The following is a 21619-nucleotide window of genomic DNA, read 5'->3' as shown; positions in this document are numbered from 1 at the left end:
TCTTTTATTCATCTTTCTATTCCAATAAACTAGTACAGTGCCTGGGTACTCAAAAGACTCTCAGTAAATACACATTGGATGGACGGATGGATGGATGGATGGATGGAAGAAAGATGATGCAAGGAAGAACTAACACCAGATTTTCTCTAGTCCCTGAAAGTTCCCATACATCTCTAATAAATCAACTATTTCTTTTCAACGTCCCTTTCACACACTTGAAAGAGCCATATACATTATAAGGCTTGTCGACGTGTCCCAGCTCTACAGGACAAATTTGTGGTAACTGAGCAAGTAAACTAACTATAGGTCCCTAAATCATATTATGAGAAAAGGAAGTTTTAGCTCAAATATCTTGACGGTAGCAAGATACATCAAATAAACTAGATAAAGTATCTTATTTTACTAAGCTAAGTATTTGCAATTGTTGACCTCAAAACAGTAACATTCTTTCTTCACTCTACCACTGGCATTCTGTCAGTCAATATTAATTTGTCCTTTTCCGAATACTATTCTGAATTGGCAAGCTTATCTTAACTAGGTAAAGTACCATATCAACAACCATTGGAAGTTGAAGTGACATAATGAAACTAAAGCAGAGGAAAATCTGGCAGGGATATCCTTTATTCCTTTTTTCAAAAACAAGTAGAGTTCAAATTACTGAATCAAATAAATTCCATCAATGTTAATAACATATTTTTAGATCAATTCAAATCCACCTTTTCAAAACTAATTTAATATATTTCCAAACTGTAATTTAATTGTCCATGCTTATACCACTCACTAAATTTTGCAAGCATTAATTTGTCATTATTATAAAAGGCAAAGATAAACTACCATTTTTTTAAACTACCATTTTTATAAAAACCCAAAGTCATTCTTTCAAAACAGTACTTTAAATTTAGAGAAACTACAAAAATTCTTTAATTCCAAGCACATCTCCCACATCCTTTTGTGTAAAAAAAAAAAAAAAAAAAAAAAAAAAAGGATCCAATATAGTCTTTGTTATCAGTCACTTCCCCTAAAAAGTACAATATGGAAAGAATTTTAACTTAAATTCTGGAATGGTATGTAGTAGTCTGAATAATGGAAGATATTAAGCATATATTCTTTAGTTCATAAAACTAGATTTCCTATTTCTTTACCATTTTTTTCTCATTAATAGACATTACATGTAGCTTGAGGTAAAGCCAAGCCTTACTGCATCAAATGAATGCACTTTTGAGTTTTTGCAAATGTATTCAGGGTGTTTTTGAAAGATTTTCTTAATGAACGAGCAAACAAAAAAAAGGTTAAAGAAAAACAGTAATGACTCTTTTGCTAATTTCAAATCAAATATTACCCTCCCATATATAACCTCTCTTATTATTGTGGAGCAGGGGGAGGACTTTTCTTAGAAACCAAAGCACCAAACCAAAAAATCAAACTGAAAAAGCAAGTACCTGAAACGGCAGTTACTCAATATGTTTTCCATAATCTATGAAGAATCAAAGTTATGCACTAACTTCAGCCAAACCAAAATACACCCTTTTCTGATAGGAAAGTTTTTTTTCTGATTTAGGAAGGTTAATTTACTCACAGTCCAGACAAGGAAGAAGTTTAGTATGGTTAACACTACAAGATTCTAGAAGCAGAGTGTGAGTTAGAATCTCTCCTCTACCACTTGCTTAGTATATCTTAAGTTATTCAACCTGCAAAGTACTTAGAACATATAGAACAGTACTCGGTAGATCCAGAGCAGCAACATATCTCTAGATCTCTGAGACTTGGCATCAACGAAGAAAGTTTCAGAAATTCAAACTCTCCAATTACAAACTTAAAGAATTAGAACCTGAATTTCTATCAAGATTCCATTATGATTCAAATGCAACTTCAAGTTCGAGAAGCACAGCTAGAAAGCATTTTCAATTTATATTCTAAGATATCACTTATTATAATTAAAATTTTTAAAAACCACTTCATTACTTTTCTGCAACATGAAGAAGTTACATTTATTTTTTTAATGCTTTTTTTTTTTTTTATAGTGAGCAAGACAGGGAGGGAGAGAGACAGAGATAGAGAAAAGATAGACGAGAGAGAGAGAGAGAGAGAGAGAGAGAGAGAGAGAGAGAGAGAGAAATCCCAGGCAGGCTCTGTGTTGAAGGCACAGAGCCCAATTGGGGCTTGAGCTCACGAACCATGAGATCATGACCTGAGCAGAAATCAAGAGTCGGACGCTTAACGGACTGAGTCATCCAGGCACCCCAGAAGTTACATTTATTTTTAATAAAAGGCAAAGTATTATTTGGGCTCAAAATTCCTCCATTGGTGATCTCTTAGCATACTTTATTTAAAGGAGGAACCAACTAAAGTCCAAGGTTGTACAGGACTGCCATCTAGTGGTAGTTCACTCTGGTGCACATGCAAAATAAACTCACTCTGCCTTCCCATACCTTATAAACACATTTGTTTAAAATGGGGCCAGGGTTTCTTCTTGCCTAATTCCTTTCTTGAGGACTACTGACATGATTCCACAACTAAATCCCACAAGAAGGCATCTTAAATACAGAGGAAGATAGAAGACAAAAATTTTTTTAAGTTTCCTTTTTTAAATTCAGATCAACTCTAGGGAGGTTTTCAAATTAAAAGATTGACCCACTCAATCCTGGAAAAGTGCATATTAGGCACACACAGGTATGACAGGCTTAGAAAATGGGCTTCATTTTGAAATGTGAATACCTTGGAGTCACTTTTACTTTCTTCAAGTTCTGTACTTTTTACAATTTATTTATATCATATTTGCTGGGGGGGAGTTTTCAGATTGAGAAAAAAAATTATATAACCTTCTGACTCAATCTCCACTTCCACATTCTATCCTAAGGAAACAATGAGAAATGTGGACAAAGAATTATGTACAAAGTTGTACAATTCAGCAATCTTAGTAACTTCATAATTACCCACTAAATCTATGCATCAAAACTTACCTAGTCATTCTCCCCTATTACTCATTTAGACCAGTTCTAATTTATATATACATATATACACATATATATACATACACACACATACACACACAAAAGGAAGGAAGGAATGACAAAAAGAGGAAAGAAATAAATATATGGTAACTTGATATGATTTTTCTATTTTCTATACTTTGGATCATTTCCCAATTTACATCCCTGTAAGTCACATATCAGCATCCAAGATTATTTTCGTGGTTCTCAATAACCAACCTCCTTTAAGAGTGTTGTGTCATTTTACATATATAGGATATACAGACTGTACTATCACCTCTCTAGCATCAGATTTTATCCCATGGCTAATTTTTTTAACAGTGCTATTGAGATATATTTTATATACCACCTCTTTAAAGTATACAGCTTAAGTAATTAGGATATTTACAGAACTGTACAACCATCAGCATAAGCTAATTTTGGAACATTTGCATCATCCCAAAAAGAAATCTTGTACCCATTAATAGTAACCCCCTATTACCTCTGCCAACCTCCCAATATGGCTAATTTTTACTAATTTATCAACCCCACTATTTTTTCATATTTTCTTGTAGATGCCTCAGTGATATTACATAAGTGTTTCAAACCCATTAAATGGAATATCTAATTCTGCTACTCAGACATTTCTTTGTTTCAAATTGTGAAATGATCTGCTTAACCATAGGAAAGTAAAGCATGTCAGAACATCCTGTTTTTTCAAAAGGTACTTTTCAAAATTTTTTTTAAGATTTCTTCATTTTTCAGAGACAGAGAGAGCATAAGCGGGGGAGGGGCAGAGAGAGAGGAAGACACAGAATCTGAAACAGACTCCAGGCTCTGAGCTATCTGCACAGAGCCCAATACGAGGCCCAAACTCATGGACCGAGAGATCATGACCTGAGCCAAAGTCAGATGCCCAATGGACTGAGCCACCCAGGCACCCCTCAAAAGGTATTTTTTAAGTGTAAGGCATAATTTAAGAACTAAGAGAGGTATCATATAAGCACAAAGTCATACGTTCGTTTCTAAACTAGTAGCAACTATCGTTACTTTGGAAGACCATTATTAAATCCAGCAAAAATGTCACACAAAAGCAAGGAATCCCTTTTTACTTATTTAAAACTTTATTTTAATTGGGTTAACTTGATCTGATTTGAAAAAAAAAATACAGTGCAATCGATATAACATTTGATTTGTGGTCTAAAGAATTGTCTTGTTGGGGCGCCTGGGTGGCTCAGTCGGTTAAGCGGCCGACTTCAGCTCAGGTCATGATCTCATGGTCCGTGAGTTCGAGCCCCGTGTCGGGCTCTGTGCTGACAGCTCAGAGCCTGGAGCCTGCTTCTGTTTCTGTGTCTCCCTCTCTCTCTGCCCCTCCCCCATTCACGCTCTGTCTCTCTCTGCCTTTCAAAAATGAATAAATGTTAAAAAAAAAAATTTTAGAAAGAATTGTCTTGTTGCTATCAAAAAAATTAAAACTTTCATTTAGCCAAAGCACTTTTTTATCATATCATAATTTTTTGGACCCCCGATGCAGAGAATTTAGCAATTTGCCTTTTAAAGATTTAGCAGGAAAAAAAAAAAAAAAAGATTTAGTAGGAGGAAAATAATTGAAACAATTTATTAAACAATAGATACCTAGGTCCCTTGATCATGTCAGACATCTTGTTTAAAGAACAGTGAAAATCAGTTCTAACAGCTGAGGTTAGGAAGGGATACTGCACTGATAAAAGTTGGCCTCTCATCAAATTATAGCTCTTTCCCCTCTTCATCCAACTCTGGACATCTTCCATATTCCTTAAACAATCCAAACATTCCTATTACTCAACTTAAGCAATTCTGCAATCCAGCCAAGTGTTTTGTTTCATATCACTTTATGCAAAATATTTATTTGTACACCACCACCTGAAATATTCTTGTTAACTGATATGCTCAAATTCATTCTTCCTCACCTTTACCTCTATGTATGAAAAGAAGTGAATTCACACAAATGAAGGATACTTCCAAAATAGTTGTTTTTTTCACATCACTAAAGACAGATCTAACACAGATCATTTTTAATACAATGATTAAACAATAAACTCATAAAAAATATGAGCTCAGAAAGAGCTAAAATATTATGAAATCCCTAGTTCATGTTCCACAGGTGCCACACACACATACACACACAAAACCACACAGGTAAGTGTCACTACCTAGTTTCCTGTCCTCACTCCAGTACCAGCAGCTTCTCTATGACCTTGTCACAGTGAAGTGAGAGGAGCTAGGTGGTAAATAAAAACCCTCCCGTGCCAACAGTAACAGTGTACCCAAGCAAGCATCAAGCCCTAGTAACTCAGGAAGTTCTGGGATTAGGGTGGGCAGGCTGTACGTGGCTGCATGCTACTTAGAAAAAGATACCCCCAAGGTGGGAGGAACCCAACCTCACTGGTAAATATAACGCTGTTGTGAAATTTAAAAAGGCACCCCTCCTCTGGAGAGGTTTATTCCTGGCCAAGGCACATGGCTTCATGAGCAGGATCAGGTCTGCATTTCAGTCTCCACTTATCCTTAGTCCAGGTGCCCTCGTGCACAACCAGCACAACCACCAGCACAACCCTGGTTGTGGCCCTGGAGGTGGGTGAGGTGGGGAGAGTGTTCTTTCTGCAGCTTCACCCTGCCTATCACAAGTAGGAAAGGGACTCTATCAGTGAGATTAACCCCTTCTTCCAGTGAGAGAGGCAGTCACACAGTTTACCCAAAAAACCTCAATTTCAGTCAGCTCATGATATGAAGACAAAATTTGATGAAAAGACACTTTTAGAAATATCTCTGTAGACCATACAAAAATGACTATGTGAAAATCAAACACATTTGTTGTTTAACGTTTTCTTTCTTCGTTATTTTGCTTGACTATTTGAATATAGGGGTTTCAATAAACTATGTTTAACTCTGAGATTTCATACCTCGTGATCCTCCATTTTTATATGGCCAAAACCCAAAATCTGGTACTTGCAATAGCATACTCAAGATTAATGCAAATTACCTTTTACACCACCAAATGATCCATAAGTCATATTGCAGGCTGTTCTCTGAAGATTATGTTCATACATTAATTTGATCTGATATTGGTTCCCATGTTCCACATTACCCAAGGTTCCTAAGGAGGAAAAATTAAAGAATTGCTTTGTTATTTGTTTACATTAAAAGTATTAATTTCCTCTCATCTTCTATACCATCTCTAAGTAATTCAATTTCAGTGAAATTTAAAATGAAAAAGCACTAAAACAATATGTATTACAAACAATTAGCACACTGATGATATAGGGTGCCAGCACAGTTAAAACAATTTAAGTCTTGGCTAGATTACATCATTAGATGAAACACTACCATGGATGACATTTATTACGTATTTCCATTTTATCTGAGTAAAGTATAATTATTTAAATAAAAACAAAACCATCCAATTTCAGTTCCGAAATAAATGAGGTTAAGTTCCTTATACTTAAACAATAGAGCAAAGTCATGATTCAAAGTGTCTTAGAAAAAATTCCCCACTTTCAAGCAATTCAGTTTCCTGTCCAAACTCTCAAAATACTCAAGCCCCTAGTACAGTATATTCTAATTTAATGAAGAGATATTCTAAGTTTGCCTTAACAAGTAAATAGGATAATATGTTTTATTTGAAGACTGTGAAGAATCTCCTTCAAAACAAAGAGAAATACTTTCTCTGCATTTAATAGATCATATGTGCTATATTCACTCTCTATTTCTTTCCAAGTTTGAAAAGATTCTTTATCCATATTTTACACTCTGGTTGTCAGGTTTTCTAGAGTAGTTTACAGTTGGAGCTATACACCAGTAATCAGGCAAGAACATTACAGTTAAAAGAGGTGATAGAAAGAAAAAAGATTCAGAATGCAACTGTTTCCATTAAGAAGCATCTTTGTCTTGGGGCGCCTGGGTGGCTCGGTCAGTTAAGCGTCCGACTTCGGCTCAGGTCATGATCTCACGGTCCGTGGGTTCGAGCCCCGCGTCAGGCTCTGTGCTGACAGCTCAGAGCCTGGAGCCTGTTTCAGATTCTGTGTCTCCCTCTCTCTGTGACCCTCCCCCGTTCATGCTCTGTCTCTCTCTGTATCAAAAATAAATAAACGTTAAAAAAAAAAAATTTTTTTTAAAAAGCATCTTTGTCTTTCATTCAAAAATGGAAAATTTAAAGAAAAATTTTAAATATAAAGCAGTCCCCAAACTGGATAGATCAGTAAAACAATCTAAGAATGTCTGTATGTACGTATGTGCATACATATTTATACATGAGCATTTATTTGTTCTTGCCCAAAAGGATTTACCAATGTACATGGAGGTTGTTAAGTATCAAAATATTTCTATTTCCATTTTAGAAGTCAGGCACACTAAGTTCAAAAACAGTTTGAGAAATTTCCCCCCAAATCACACAGCTGATAAAGGACAAAGTACTCAAACTAAGTCTTTATTAGAGTTAGCACTATATATCCTGGTACTTAGTTGTCCATCATTTCACAGCTTTCAAACTTTCAAAAAATTTGGTAAGCTAATGACAATTTCCCTAAATAAAGCAGCCATCGAAAACATCATTTCCACCTCCACCTTTCTCAACCTGGCTTCTTCTTCATTTGGAAGGTGAAGGGTTGAAAGAGAAAACGAATAAGGGAGGATTTCATGGAGAAAAATCACTTCTACTCAGATCTATGCCCCTGAGAATAGTAACAACAGACCTAACAAACCAACAGAACAAGAAAGAAAGAAAAAGACTCAAATTTGCCAGCTAACCCTGATAGGAGATGAAAGCTTTGTGGAATCTAAATGGCAGCAAAATCAGTAAGGTCCAGGGAAACTGAGGGGTAATCACAACCACATGGGCCAAAGAAAAAGAAAAACACACACACTAAATAACTCACAGCCCCAACCTAAGGAGAGGTCTAGCCTCCAAGAAACCAGAAACAGAAGTTCCTAGAAACGTTTGGTTTGTCTCTACAGAAATTACAAATTTCATCCTATACCTAAAACCAGATCAACCCCTCTGAGTAAGGAATGCACTTACACATGCCTACTAGCTGAACAGTCAGTGAACACAGGGGTCAGCAGTCAATACTTCACAAACTTGGCATGAAATGACACTAGGATTTGTGTTCTGAAAAAGCTGCAAAGGCATTGGTAATTTTCAATTTTCAGGTAATAGCACTCTCAAACTTAATAGTGCAACTATGGAGAACAAAAGACAATTTATCTTCCTTAGATACTACTTTGAAATAAAGGTAGTATCTGAAAAATCTAAAATTTCTGACCACTTTTTTCTAGAGAAGTATCAATAATACAAGATTAAAATAACTTACACAGGCTTTGTTCTGGGATATACAGACTGAGTATAGTATCTATAGTCTACTTATAGCTAAAATTAACATAAAGTTTCAGCAATGAGAAAGTAAATGAGTATCAGAACATTGATGCGGTTGGCCTTGTTTAAAGAAAATTTGATTTAAACAAAAAATTCTCTGGAAAAATCAAAGGCCACCAACTACAGTTTTCGGTGCAATTTTAGATAACTGCCGAGGAATCTAATGAAGTTAAATGAAATAAAAGCCGTTACAGAGACAATTAAAAGGTTCACTGTGTTAAATAATCAGATTATAGAAGCCTATCAAAAGTAAAAAACCACATTTTTTTTTCAATCACAGCAAACATTACAATTCTATAAATATGTCAAATGCTTAGCAATTACTTGATGAGAAGTACACAATATTTGGGGGCACCTGGGTGGCTCAGTCAGTTAAGTGTCCAACTTTGGCTCAGGTCATGATCTCGTGGTTCATGCATTCGAGCCCCACATCAGGCTCTGTGCTGACAGCTCAGAGCCTGGAGGCTGCTTCGGATCTGTGTCTCCCTCTCTCTCTGCTCCGCTCATGTTCTCTTTCTCACTCAAAAATAATTAAACATTAAAAAAAAAAAAAACCTTAAAAAAAAAAGAAGTACACAATATTTGGAAAAGAATATTTAAGAGGACATCATCAGGATGACTTAAGCTCACACATCTGTAACCATTTATTTAGAAACTGAAGCCCATCAGAAAGGAATCTGAGAGGCTATGTGATGCTTTTCCTTTACCAAAGTATGATAAGATGGGCTAACTTCAGCTCAGCAAGACCTTGCTATTTCTCTACATTAAGCATGCATTTGATGACATATCACCCTCCAAAAAGAAGTCAGCACAGCAGCCTCTGACTATGAAGGTTGTTTGGTGTGTCCAGAAGGTCTCCCCTAGTTTGCCTCAAATCTTTTTTAGAAGCACACAGCACATGAAAGAAAACAAGAAATATGTGGGGAAGAGACAGTTGAGAATGAGCATGTCAAGTTCAGCTAACACTTTCATCTGTTGACAACAGTGGTTTTACTTAAACTAAAAAATGTTTATGCTTCCCCTGTTACAGTAAAATCTAAGTAAAAATTCAGTCTGGAACTTCAAGAAACATATTCAAGAGAACAAAAACATTAACTTCTCTGCTTCTCAATTTAAGCCAAGTCAGAAAAAATACACAAACCGTCAGCTTCCGAATATAATAAGAGACTGAAGAAATGAGAGACAGAAAAGGGAAGTGAGATGGGGCATAAGGGAACGTTGTTTGGAGAACTCCTTGTCCCTAGAGTATACAAAGGTTGTAAACGAATACAAAGAATAAAAAAGCAATAAAAATCACCATTCCCATGACAATAACTTTCATTTTTAACACTAATTTGAAGGAAAATACCAATGTCTCATAAACAAGCTGTGACCAAACATGCCAGTTTCTTTAAGCAGGCCTTTTTGATGAACACACATTTTATCACTAATCTATGCCTTACACCCCAGGGAAACTCAAAAGCTTCTGACTTTCTGAGCCATTGTTCAAATGGGACCAGAGAAGACCAAGAGTCTTACCCAATTTTTAGTTTGTAGGATCCTTCCCTCTCCTGCCCTCTTAGAGCCTTCAGAAGGAACCAATTCCCCAGAAAGTATTCAGGGATAATTGCATGCAACTTCCTCTGTTCCATGTCCTGTGTAACCCAGTTAATAGTATCACCTCACAGTTAACGGAGAAATAACTAGATTCATGTAATAAAGTAACCTATATCACATCTTCTCCATTTACTCTGGAAAACTAAATATTTGCCCTATCACTAGGAAGAACAACATCTGTTACCATGAAACCAATGGGAGCAGTTTACCAATGACACAGAGAGGTACTATATTGGGCTTTTGATGTAAACAAAAAAGTGGAAAAGAAAATGATAGTGGTAACAGAGGGGAAAAAAAAGAAGGAAGAAGAAAAATAACAGAGTAATAAAGAGCCACTACCAATTACCTCAGCCCCACCCAGAAATTAGTTCACTTGTCAACATATGCCTACCATACACCATAGGCCAGGTTATCAAGCTTGCCTTAAAAAGCTAACAGACCTTCAACCCCAAAAAGACACTGCTTTAGGATATCCAGCTCAGCAATCCTTATCAAAACACCACCAGCATTTTTCACAGAGCTAGAACAATCCTAAAATTTGTATGGAACCACAAAAGACACCAAATAGCCAAAGCAATCCTGAAAAAGAAAAACAAAACTGGAAGCATCACAATTCTGGATTTCAAGCTATATTCTATAGCTGTAGTCATCAAGACAGTATGCTACTGTTTTTGTAGCACAAAAACAGACACATAGATCAGTGGAACAGAATAGAAAACCCAGAAATGGATCTACAACTATATAGTCAACTATGCTTCAACAAAGCAGTAAAGAATATCCAATGGAAAAAAAGACAATCTCTTCAACAAATAGTGTTGAGAAAACTGGACAGCAACATGCAGAACAATAAAACTGGACCACTTCCTTATACCATACACAAAAATAAATTCAAAATGGATGAATAACCTAAATGCGAGACAGGAAATCATCAAAATTCTAGAGGAGAACATAGGCAGCAATCTCTTTGACCTTAGCCATAGCACCTTCTTATCAGACATGTCACTGAAAGCAAAGGAAACAAAAACAAACATGAACTATTAGGACTTCATCAAGATAAAAAGCTTCTGCACAGTGAAGGAAATAATCAACAAAATTAAAAGGCAGCCTACAGAATGGGAGAAGATACGTGCAAATGACATAGACATATCTGATAAAGGATTAGTATTCAAAATCTATAAAGAACTTATCAAACTCAACACCCAAAAAACAAATAATACAATTTAGAAATAGGCAGAACACATGAATAGACACTTTTCCAAAGAAGACATTCAGATGGCTAACAGACACATGAAAAGATGGTCAACATCACTCATCATCAGGGAAATACAAATCAAAACCACAGTGAGATACCACCTCACACCTGTCAGAATGGCAAAATATGCAACACAAGAAACAACAGGTGTTGGCAAGGATGGGGAGAAAGGGAAACCCTCTTGCACTGTTGGTGGGAATGCAAACTGGTTCAGCCACTCTAGAGAACCGTATGGAGGTTCCTCAAGAAATTAAAAATAGAACCACCCTATGATCCAGCAATTACACTATCAGGTATTTACCCAAAGGATACAAAAATACAGATTTGAAGGGGTAGATGCACCCCAACGTCTCTAGCAGTGCTATCAACAATAGCCAAACTATGGAAAGAGCCCAAATGTCCATCAACTGATGAATGGATAAAGAAGATGTGGTATATATGTATACACACACACACACACACACACACACACACACACAATGGAATATTACTCAGCCATCAAAAAGAATGAAATCTTGCCATTTGCAACCACGTGGATGGAGCTAGAATGTCTTATGCTAAGCAAAATAAATCAGTCAGAGAAAGACAAATACCATATGATTTCACTCATATGTGGAATTTAAGAAACAAAACAAATGAACATATGGGGGGAGAGAAAAGAGGGAAACAAACCATAAGAGATACTCTTATTAATGATGGAGAACAAGCTGAGGGTTGACAGAGGGAGGTGAGTGGGAGATGGGCTAGATGGGTGGTGGGCTAAAGGGGGTACTTGTGATGAGCACTGGGTGTTGTACGTAAGTAATGAATCACTGAATTCTACTCCTGAAACCAAAATAATAATAATAATAATAATAAACCCAGAAAAAAAAAAAAAGAATATCCAGCTCAGTGACAATAAATATAAATCATTACTCAAATTAAATGCAAAATACAAATAAAGCCCAAATAAAGAGAATGAGTGTGAAAAATCCAAATCCTAAAGCTAAATTTTACAGCAAACTCCAAAGAACACTTCTTGTATAAGGAATAGACCCATAGAGACTTAGCTTTATTGTGCCAATAAAAAATTTCCCCAATATTGATATCTATTAAAGTAACTCAGCTTGAACTAAAATTTATCTAATAACTAAAACAAAATTTTTTAAAGTTACCTTTCATATTTAATAAGAATCAAAGTGCTAAAACCAAACTACAATTAACTATCATACTTGTACCCACAGAAAAATGTTAGGGAATGAAATCTGATTAAGCCTCAAATAAGTGCCTTCAGGTCAGGCTGAGTAAAAACAACCAAAAGCCAAGAAATTTGAAGTGTAAAGAGACAACACTTGAGGTTCACCAAAGAAAAGGTAATTTAAACCATTATGACTCAGCACCTAATAAAGTTTGTTGTTGCTATTGAACATTTCTTAAGACTCAAGTGTCCTGGATAAAAGGTACAGCATAAGGAATATAGGCAATGATCTTGTAATAGCATTGTATGGTGACAGGTGGTAGCTACACTTGTGATGAGCATAGCATAACATACAGAGAAGTGAAATCACCATGTTGTACACCTGAAACTGATGTAACATTGAGCTCCAACTATACTTAAATAAAAAAATAAACAAAAGTCTTTTAAAACACTCAAGTGTCCTAAGTATACAGAATTGGCCCCAATAGTCATAGGCTATCCTGGACACAATTCCTGGGAAGGAGATTATAAGGAACCTTCTACTAGAAATTTAAAAAAAAAAAAAAAAAAAAAAGGCAATAGCCTAAGTACCTGAAAAAATAAATGAACAAGGGAAAATGTTAACCAAGATAAGAAAATCTTCAACCAAATGTTTTGTGTTCTCTAGCAAGTGAACATAAACAAGCATCTATTCTTATATTAAGAAGCCATTTTTAATACAAATTCTACATTAGAAAAAAATGTTTCTTACCTGAGACAGAGTAGACACAAAGTTTTCTAGAATGCAACACAGCCAAATGAAGCATTTCAGTACCTCTGAAAAATAGGAAAAGTTTTAAAAGTTTAAATGTTAACTTCAGATGTAACCCAAAAAGATACAAAATACTTTTAAAAAGAGATTATAACCACAGTCTATAATCAGTTAACTAAAAACTTACTAGATAATATTAGAAACTGAAAAATAAATGTAACAACAAACACCACTTTGGCAACCCCAGAGGCTCAAGGACTCTGCCTCATGGAACTTCCTTCAGTTAAAGCCAATAGAGCCTCCAAGAAAAAATAGAAGCAGAGGCCACTTCATGAGTGCTCTCTCATAATACAGAGATCCAAGTTCTGGACCTGTCTCTCTGGCTAACTAACCTGTGACCTTGGGCAAGTAAGTTAATCTTTCTGAACCTGTTTCCCATCCTGGAAAATAAGACATTTCAATTAAATGAAATGAAATCATGTGATAGTACCTTGTAAAGTATAAAGCACTACAGAATGCTAATCATTATCAGTAAATGGTATAAGTCACTTCCAGCTCAGAAATTTTATTAAAGGCACTGAAAATATGTCAGTTTGGACTAAACTGCCACTGTCACCAATATACTTCTCAGCCCCTATCAACTAGTTTTCAAGACATAATACAGTCTAGAAATCCTAAATCCAGTCTTCAAGGGTCAGGTCAGTTGATGGAAATGAGTGAAGAGTGTAAATGGTGTGGTCCACTGCAGAGTGGGGCCTGACTAAAGGAAGCAACCACCACTCAGTTCTGGGCTTGTGGCCAAATCTCCACTTTTTTTTTTTCCCCAAGAAAAGCAAGAAAGCAGGGATTTTATGTGAAATCCCTGGTTCTTAAATATCAGCAACTCTTTTAAATTTAAAACACATCTGCAAGCAGTCCTCCAAGGCATGACCTCTGATACAGACTCTGTTTGTTCTAAACTAAAAGAACTATAATTGAAATCTGAAGACCTGGAGTGGGGTCCTGACTCTGCACCTTGGTATCCGTGTAATCATTTAACCTTTCAGAGTGTTAGTCTCTCATTTACAAAATATGAATTCTATTAGATAATACCTGAAAAATATCATTATAATGAATATAAATGCTCACCATTCACTCTACTACCAGAAAATGCAAATATATACAATTATCACATATTCAATATTGACTTCAAAAAAATGTTATTGCCCTGAACACTCAAAACAATTTTTCTACCATGCACAGGAAAAGAACATGATGTCATGGAAAGGTAATAGAGTATGGAGTCAGATAGACCTGGGTCTTGAATCCAGGCTGTGTGACCTAAAGCTCTGAGTTCTAGCTAGTTTCCTTATCTTTAAATACAGATCACATCGTGTAGATAAGATTAATGAAAGAGTACTAGTTAATTAATGCCAGTTCAGTATCCACTCATTAATGTTAACCTCTCTTCCAACAAGTGACCATGTAGATAACAACCCTACTTAGAACTACTGAACAGAATGATCATAACAGCACTTCATTCTTTTAAAAAATGAAACGAAAGGGGCGCCTAGTGGCTCAGTCGGTTAAGTGTCTGACTTCAGCTCAGGTCATGATCTCGCTGTTTGTGGGTTCAAGCCCTGCTTCGGGCTCTGTGCTGACAACTCAGAGCCTGGAGACTGCTTCGGATTCTGCGTCTCCCTCTCTCTCTGCCCCTCCCTCGCTCACACTCCGTCTCTCTCTCAAAAATAAATACACATTAATTTTTTTTTTTTAATGGAAAGATAGGGGTACGTAGTTTGCTCATTTGGTTAAGCATCTGATTTCAGTTCAGGTCATGTTCTTATAGTTCATGAGTTCAAGTCCTGTATTGGGCTTTCTGCTGTTAGCATGGAGCCTGCTTCAGATCCCCTGTCCCTCTCTCTCTGTCTGCCCCTCCCCGACTTGTGCACACGCATGTTCTCTCTCTCTCTCTCTCAAAAGCAAATTAACTAATTTAATTTAAAAATTAAACAAAAGAAACTAAGGACCTTTCTACACCAAATAAGTACTAATTGACTTTAAAGCTTCTAAGTTATCTACCAAATACCAAACTGCTACTTTGTCTAATTATTTAAACAGACATTTATATAATCTGTACAATTAGTGCTTTAAGTAAGTGATTACTTTCTATTTCTTTATTTGGTTATTTTCAAAAGCTTCTCTCTTTTCCTTTAAACCTCTGATGTGTCAGGGATCTTAGTCTGTTTCTATAAAAAAAAATTCCTAAATTATTCTCTTAAATGTGCTGTTTTCCATATTAAAAAAAAAAAAAAAAAAGTTCAGTACATGAGGAACACACACCCAGGTAAAAATATCCAAAAAAATATTAACTCATAGATGGTCTTTTTTTCATTTAAGAATCCACAAAAATGACACAGTGGGGAAATGACACTCTAAGTAAGATAAAATGCCAGGATTAGTGGGCTGTACTTACGAAACAAACTTTCCTACTTCCACTTGTAGTATTGGATCTCGTAGATGCACTTCTAGAAGCATATCTTCAGCTTGAGCGCCATCTCCTGTTTTTACAGGATGGGGGTTAAAGATTCTTAGGTATCCCGTAAAGCTACCCACAATTATTTTATCTGTGGAGAGATTTTTTTAAAAGATATAAGAAGAAACAAACATTACCAACAAATTTCTTTGGAAATAAACTTTCTAATGTCTAAAAAAGAAATTTAAAAATTAAACAATCAAGTCTTGTTTCATATACAATGGCCAATCTGCCAACAGATGATGTAATTAAAATGAACTTATATTAATAACATAGTTTTTCAAAAAGAATTTTTTTATATCACCAATATTCACACATACTAACGTATTACATGTTTTTCCTAAGCCTTGCTTTGGTGTCAGTGTTTATAATTTAACTCGGTCAAAGTAAGTCCTTTTACAAAAGACTAGTATAAGGTTGTAAACTGATTTCATCATAGAGTATCAACTCTACAGCTGGTTGTAAAAAGGATTCTGAGGCCTCACTACGTAGAGTGCTCTGATTAACAATGTCTACACTTGGACACAAGAGGGAGAAATGGTTAAGATAGGTGTTGTGTGTTGAAGTGTGTCCCCCAAAAAAGATATATTGAAGTCCTAACCCTCAGTATCCATGACTTTATTTGGAAATTAGGTCTTTGAAGACGTAATCAAGTTAAGATGAGGTCACACTCAATTAGGTGTGCAATAGGACTCTCTTACAAGAAAAGGAAGTAGAGATGGCGGGGGAAGAAGAATGTCCTGTGAAGACATGCAAGCAGAAGATGATCATGTGACAATGGAGGTAGAGATTGGAATGATACATCCACAAGCCAAAGAATGCCTAGGACTACCAGAAGCTGGAAGAGGCAAGGAGGGATCCCAGAGGCTTTAGGGATAGGATGGCCCTTTCAACACCTTGATTTCAGACTTCTAGCCTCTAAAAACTGTCAGAGAATAAATTTCTGTTGCTCTAAGCCACTCAATTTGTGGTACTTTGTTATAGCAGCTCTAGGAAACTAATACTCTGGGTTTTGAAAGTGCTGTATTAGTATAGAATATTGACTTTTTCTCATCTACTTAAAAGTAAGAGTTCTATATACTTATTTACTGAGAGTTTACTATGCACCAAGCAATGGTCTAAGTAAGTTCTTTTATGTACTAACTCACTAAATCCTCATAATAACCCAATGAGAGAGGTACTATCCTGGGAATTTCAATCCTGAATAGAGACACCAGGAATCTGCTGCTCGATGATCTGATGGCAGCCCCCTGGAGGTCTACAAAGTCTCTAGAGCCATGCTGTTCCCATCCCCCACTAAGGCTTGGCCAATTCAACTCTTCCTGCATTTGGAAGATCTATGTCACTCTTACTCCAATCCCTTTTCATTTGTATTTATCATAGCTGTTTCCTGTAACCTATGGCCAAAAAATAATAATAATAATAATAATAATAATAATAGATTTTTAAAAATTGGCAGCAGAGAATAAATTGCAGGTATCGATTCCTACAGGGATATTTGGAAATTGGCTCTTTAGCTGAGCTGGGGCACAAAAGCAGTAAGACTCCTGTTCACATTGTAAACAGGGTTAAAAGACACTGTACACAGTGACAGAATGGCCAATCAAGTTAACACCTCCAGTTAATGGGCATCTAAGACTCTGTGCCCATTGCAGGTGGCACTCTAGTGGACTGGATAGCTGTTGACCTAGGCCAACTGAACAGGAAGAAGGAATACCAAACCATATATAAGATGGCTTTTATAAAGGCACTGGATAAGTTAAAATAAGAGAATGATAGGTTTAAACCTCAAAATTCCCATCTCAGTGTAAAGAATAAAACTCTGGGTCCTTGGGACGCTGCAGAAAGAATTTCTCACTTCTTACATCAGTGGGGCTTAACCACTAAGAATCTAATTCAAGGATTGCTTCTATAGGTTTTAAGTTACAGTAACAAGTGAGTTCACAGTCTCTTCAGGTTTCCTGCATAAAAGTAAAGACAGGGATGCCTGGGTGGCTCAGTCAGTTTGAGAGTCCAACTCTTGGTTTCAGCTCAAGTCAGGACCCAGGGTCATGGGATTGAGCCCCGAGTCAGGCTATGCACTGAGTGTGAAGCCTGCTTAAGATTCTCCTCTCCCTCTGCCTCTCTCCCCCACTTATACATTCTCTCTCTTTCTCTCTCTCTCTCTCTCTCTCTCTCCCCCCGCTCCCTCCCTCAAAAAAAAAAAAAAAAGAGTAAAGACATTCATCAGAAAGAGGGGGACTACAATGTTACATAATGAGTTACTGGCAAAGTCTTGGATATACTTAAACCTCCAAACTTTTCTAAAACACTCCCCCACTGAGCTTGCTATGTATCCCACCATGCCCTAATCCCTATTTCACGCACTAAATAACCAAGATTCAACTTCAACACAGCCCTATCTTCAGAGATAAAAGGAAGGCAGGATGGCAAAGCCCACATAACAACAATTTAACCCCTAAAATCAAAAGGTGTAAGTATGATAATTAAAACAGCAGGACTTTTATAGTAACCAGATCTCCGGTAATAGTCTAATTTCTAACTAAGATTAATGGGATTCCCAGGAATGAAATAAATAGGCAACTCATTAAAACCCTTTTTTTCCCAGTGGTTCACTTATTTTTTTTATTACCAAGTAGTATTCAATTGTAAGAATGTCCTATAACATGTTTATTAAACTCAAGTTTTTTGGGAGGCACCTGGTGGCTCAGTCAGATAAGCATCCGACTTCGGCTCAGGTCATGATCTCATGGTTTGTGGGTTCAAGCCCCGCATCAGGCTCTGTGCTGACAGCTCAGAGCCTGGAGCCTGCTTCAGATTCTGTGCCTCCCTTTCTCTCTGTCCCTACCCCACTCGTGCTCTGTCTGTCTCTCTCTCTCTCTCTCTCAAAATAAATAAACATTAAAAAAAAAATTTAAACTCAAGTCTTTTTTTTGAAATCTATAACTAAAAATATTCTAGGTCCATGAAAAAAAGGACTAACTCAAGCCACCATATAGACAGTCATGGCATCTCACTCATTTCCACACTTAATTTACAGATTCACAGCCCCTTGAATAAAGACAACACAGTGTATAGATGTTGCTATAACACTACACATGCCTAATATAAATTTTCCTCAGATCCTTCCTTATAGGACCAATAGTCATTTATTCAGGTGCACTGAGGGAAGGGAAATACCTAAATTGTGTGAGAACGATGAATACTGGCTCCAGTTACTACTAACTCTCAAAGCCCAGAAATATACTATTGTTTCTAATTATGGAGACTCAGTAATAAATGAATTTTTTAACTTAGTTCAACCAGTGAGAGAGCAAAGCCAGCCTATGATTTCTCTCACCCAGTTTCTGAGAGTTTAAAGGATATGTATTGCGGGCACCTGGGTGGCTCAGTTGATTGAGCATCCGACTTTGGCTGAGGTCGTGACCTCATGGCTTATGAGTTCAAGCCCTGCGTCCGGCTCTATGCTGACAGTTCAAAGCCTGGAACCTGCTTCAGATTCTGTGTCTCCGTCCCTCTCTCTGCCCCTCCCTCACTTGTTCTCTGTCTCTCTGTCTCTGTCTCTGTCTCTGTCTCTCTCTCTCTCTCTCAAAAATAAATAAACATTAAATTTTTTTAGATTTTAAATAAAGGAAATTTATTTCCACAGAAAACAGTAGAACACCCATTTGGTTCCCCAACATTTACATGACGGATATTATATTGGGACAGCTGTATGGAAACCACTGGAACTCTATCTCCCAGTTAGGGAGAAAATCAAAAGCAATACCACTCCTAGGCTTGATTTGGGGTAGTTTCCAAAATTCAATGCCAAAAAGCTTCAATATGCACATGTGGTGATTCCCATCACATCCATGTTCTATAACCAAATGTGCCAATATTGAAGTCTAATGGGTCTTATAGAAAGAGTTAGGGTTGATCTGTATAAATTGGCAATCCCAATTTCTTCTATTATTCCACATCTTATCTTTTCTTGGAACCAACTAATACGACTCATCTGCTTGAATACAGTTCTAGATCTTAATAATGCATTTTTTCCTTTCTAGTAAACACAGAACAGAAACAGATGGCTTTCACCTGACAAGAAAAAGCATTTATCTTTAAATGTACTGCCACAACCCAATCTGCAGGAACCAGGACTACCTCATCACCTCTTAACAGCCAAATAGGACTGAAAGAAATCTGAGTGAAACCCAGGAATCTCCAAGGACCCTCACCCATACTATCGGGAGCAGCAATAAATGAAACTACTACAATCCTCTTCAGGCGAGCATTAGTGTTCTAGATCCCTCAGGAATGAAGGCCTACACCAATTCTCCGGTTCCTTAATCTCCACTCAAGACCAAGAGCCCTAATCAGCTGGTCAAAGTTAAAAAAAAAAAAAAGAAAGAAAAGAAAAAGCATAGTTACATAGCCTGGTGACCAGACACAAAACAGAAGGTATTTCCCCATTATGACTTCTTTAAGTTACCATACAATTTTTTCTACTCCTTAATCTTAATTTTTAAAATTTTTCTTTCTCTTCTTTTCGTATAGGTTTTGAACACAGATTGTACATACATACCACTTAGTCTAAAGGCCGAATATTGGAACATGGTAATGACTCAATGACAAGAGAAAGGGATATCACCCAAAGATCCTGGACTTTTGCAGAGCCAGGGCTCCCTGAAAGTGTCTCTGAAGCAGTAGGTGCACATGGTTTATCTCCCACTGCAGATGGGTAGGAACACATGCTTGTGCAGTATATGGGGACAGCTGCCACAGGTGAGGTATCAATGCTGAGTAGCTAAAAGATAAACATAGTAGCTATTTTTCTGTCAGCCCTATGTTTTCTACTCAGGATTCTTACAGGAAACTAACTCTCCTGCCTGACCACAGGCTGGCATGAAACCTAAGCTGACCCACTCAGAGTCTCCCTCTCAGCCTCACTCTCACTACCTCTCTCACGAGTCGGAATCTTGAATTAAGAAAAACACTTTAAATGCATGGTGTCCGATTTCAACAGGGATCTCAAGACTTAGGAAGGAATCCTATATATCAAGTTGGCTTTGCCTACAATGATTTCAAGATGCCTAATACCATCTTTTCACTCTCTGATCACCCCAAAGAAAGTAGGGGTCATTACTGTTTCAACTTCCCGACCTGACCTGCAAATTTCTCTTCATCTGTATCCATTCTTACCCTCTCGCCTTCTGTCACAGTGAAAAAAAAGTGCTCACACCTGTTTAAGGGTAACTCTTCCCTCTGCACACCTGATCCCATCTCTATCTTCTCTGAATTCCTGCTCTATTTTTTTTAAGATTTTATTTTTTTTATAAAATTTTTTTAATGTTTATTTATTTTTGAAACAGAGAGAGACAGAGCATGAACCGGGGAGGGTCAGAGAGAGAGGGAGACACAGAATCTGAAACAGACTCCAGGCTCTGAGCTGTCAGCACAGAGCCCGACGCGGGGCTCGAACTCACAGACCACGAGATCATGACCTGAGCCGAAGTCAGACGCTTACCGACTTGAGCCACCCAGGCGCCCCTAAGATTTTACTTTTAAGTAATCTCTGCACTCAACGTGGGGCTCAAACCTACAATCCCCAGATCAAGAATCACACACTCCACCTACAGAGCCAGCCAGGTGTCCCGTCCCTGCTCTATTATATCCTCCATGCCATACACTGAATTTTTCCCACTTCTCCTTACCCTACGCTGCCCCCCAGTTATTATCCTCCCTTCTTCCCTTCACAGCTAAGTTTCTTTAAAGAGCCATAAACACGCAGTCTTCCGAACCTTCCACTCCTTCTCCCACTACAAATCTAGATTTTGTCACCATTGTGCCCACTCATCCACCCTCACCAAGAACACTAATGAACTACTTGCTGCTAAATGGCGTGGAAACTTCAGTCTTCATGTCACTAAACCTTGCCTCCCAGGTACCAGCCCAACTGGTTCTCCTTCC

At 37.1% G+C, this 21619-nt stretch overlaps 1 protein-coding gene across 5 annotated transcripts in view; it reads right to left on the bottom strand.

The window, feature by feature from the left end:
• BBS9 (Bardet-Biedl syndrome 9) overlaps positions 1-21619 on the bottom strand; it is a 433938-nt gene that overhangs the window by 392896 nt on the left and 19423 nt on the right. For 4 of the 5 annotated variants that reach the window (XM_049641676.1, XM_049641677.1, XM_049641678.1 and 1 more), the window contains exons 3-5: positions 15611-15761; positions 13156-13220; positions 5992-6105 (exon numbers count right to left, since the gene is read on the bottom strand). In XM_049641676.1, the coding sequence (XP_049497633.1) occupies positions 5992-6105; positions 13156-13220; positions 15611-15761 (330 nt within the window). The remainder of the gene's footprint in view (positions 1-5991; positions 6106-13155; positions 13221-15610; positions 15762-21619) is intronic. The other variant, XM_049641681.1, reaches the window with a different exon arrangement.

This window comes from Panthera uncia, chromosome A2 (assembly GCF_023721935.1).
Source record: "Panthera uncia isolate 11264 chromosome A2, Puncia_PCG_1.0, whole genome shotgun sequence".
Classification (NCBI taxonomy): domain Eukaryota; kingdom Metazoa; phylum Chordata; class Mammalia; order Carnivora; family Felidae; genus Panthera; species Panthera uncia.
The sequence above is the reverse complement of the archived record's forward strand: the minus strand, read 5'-3'. Positions and strand labels throughout refer to the sequence as shown.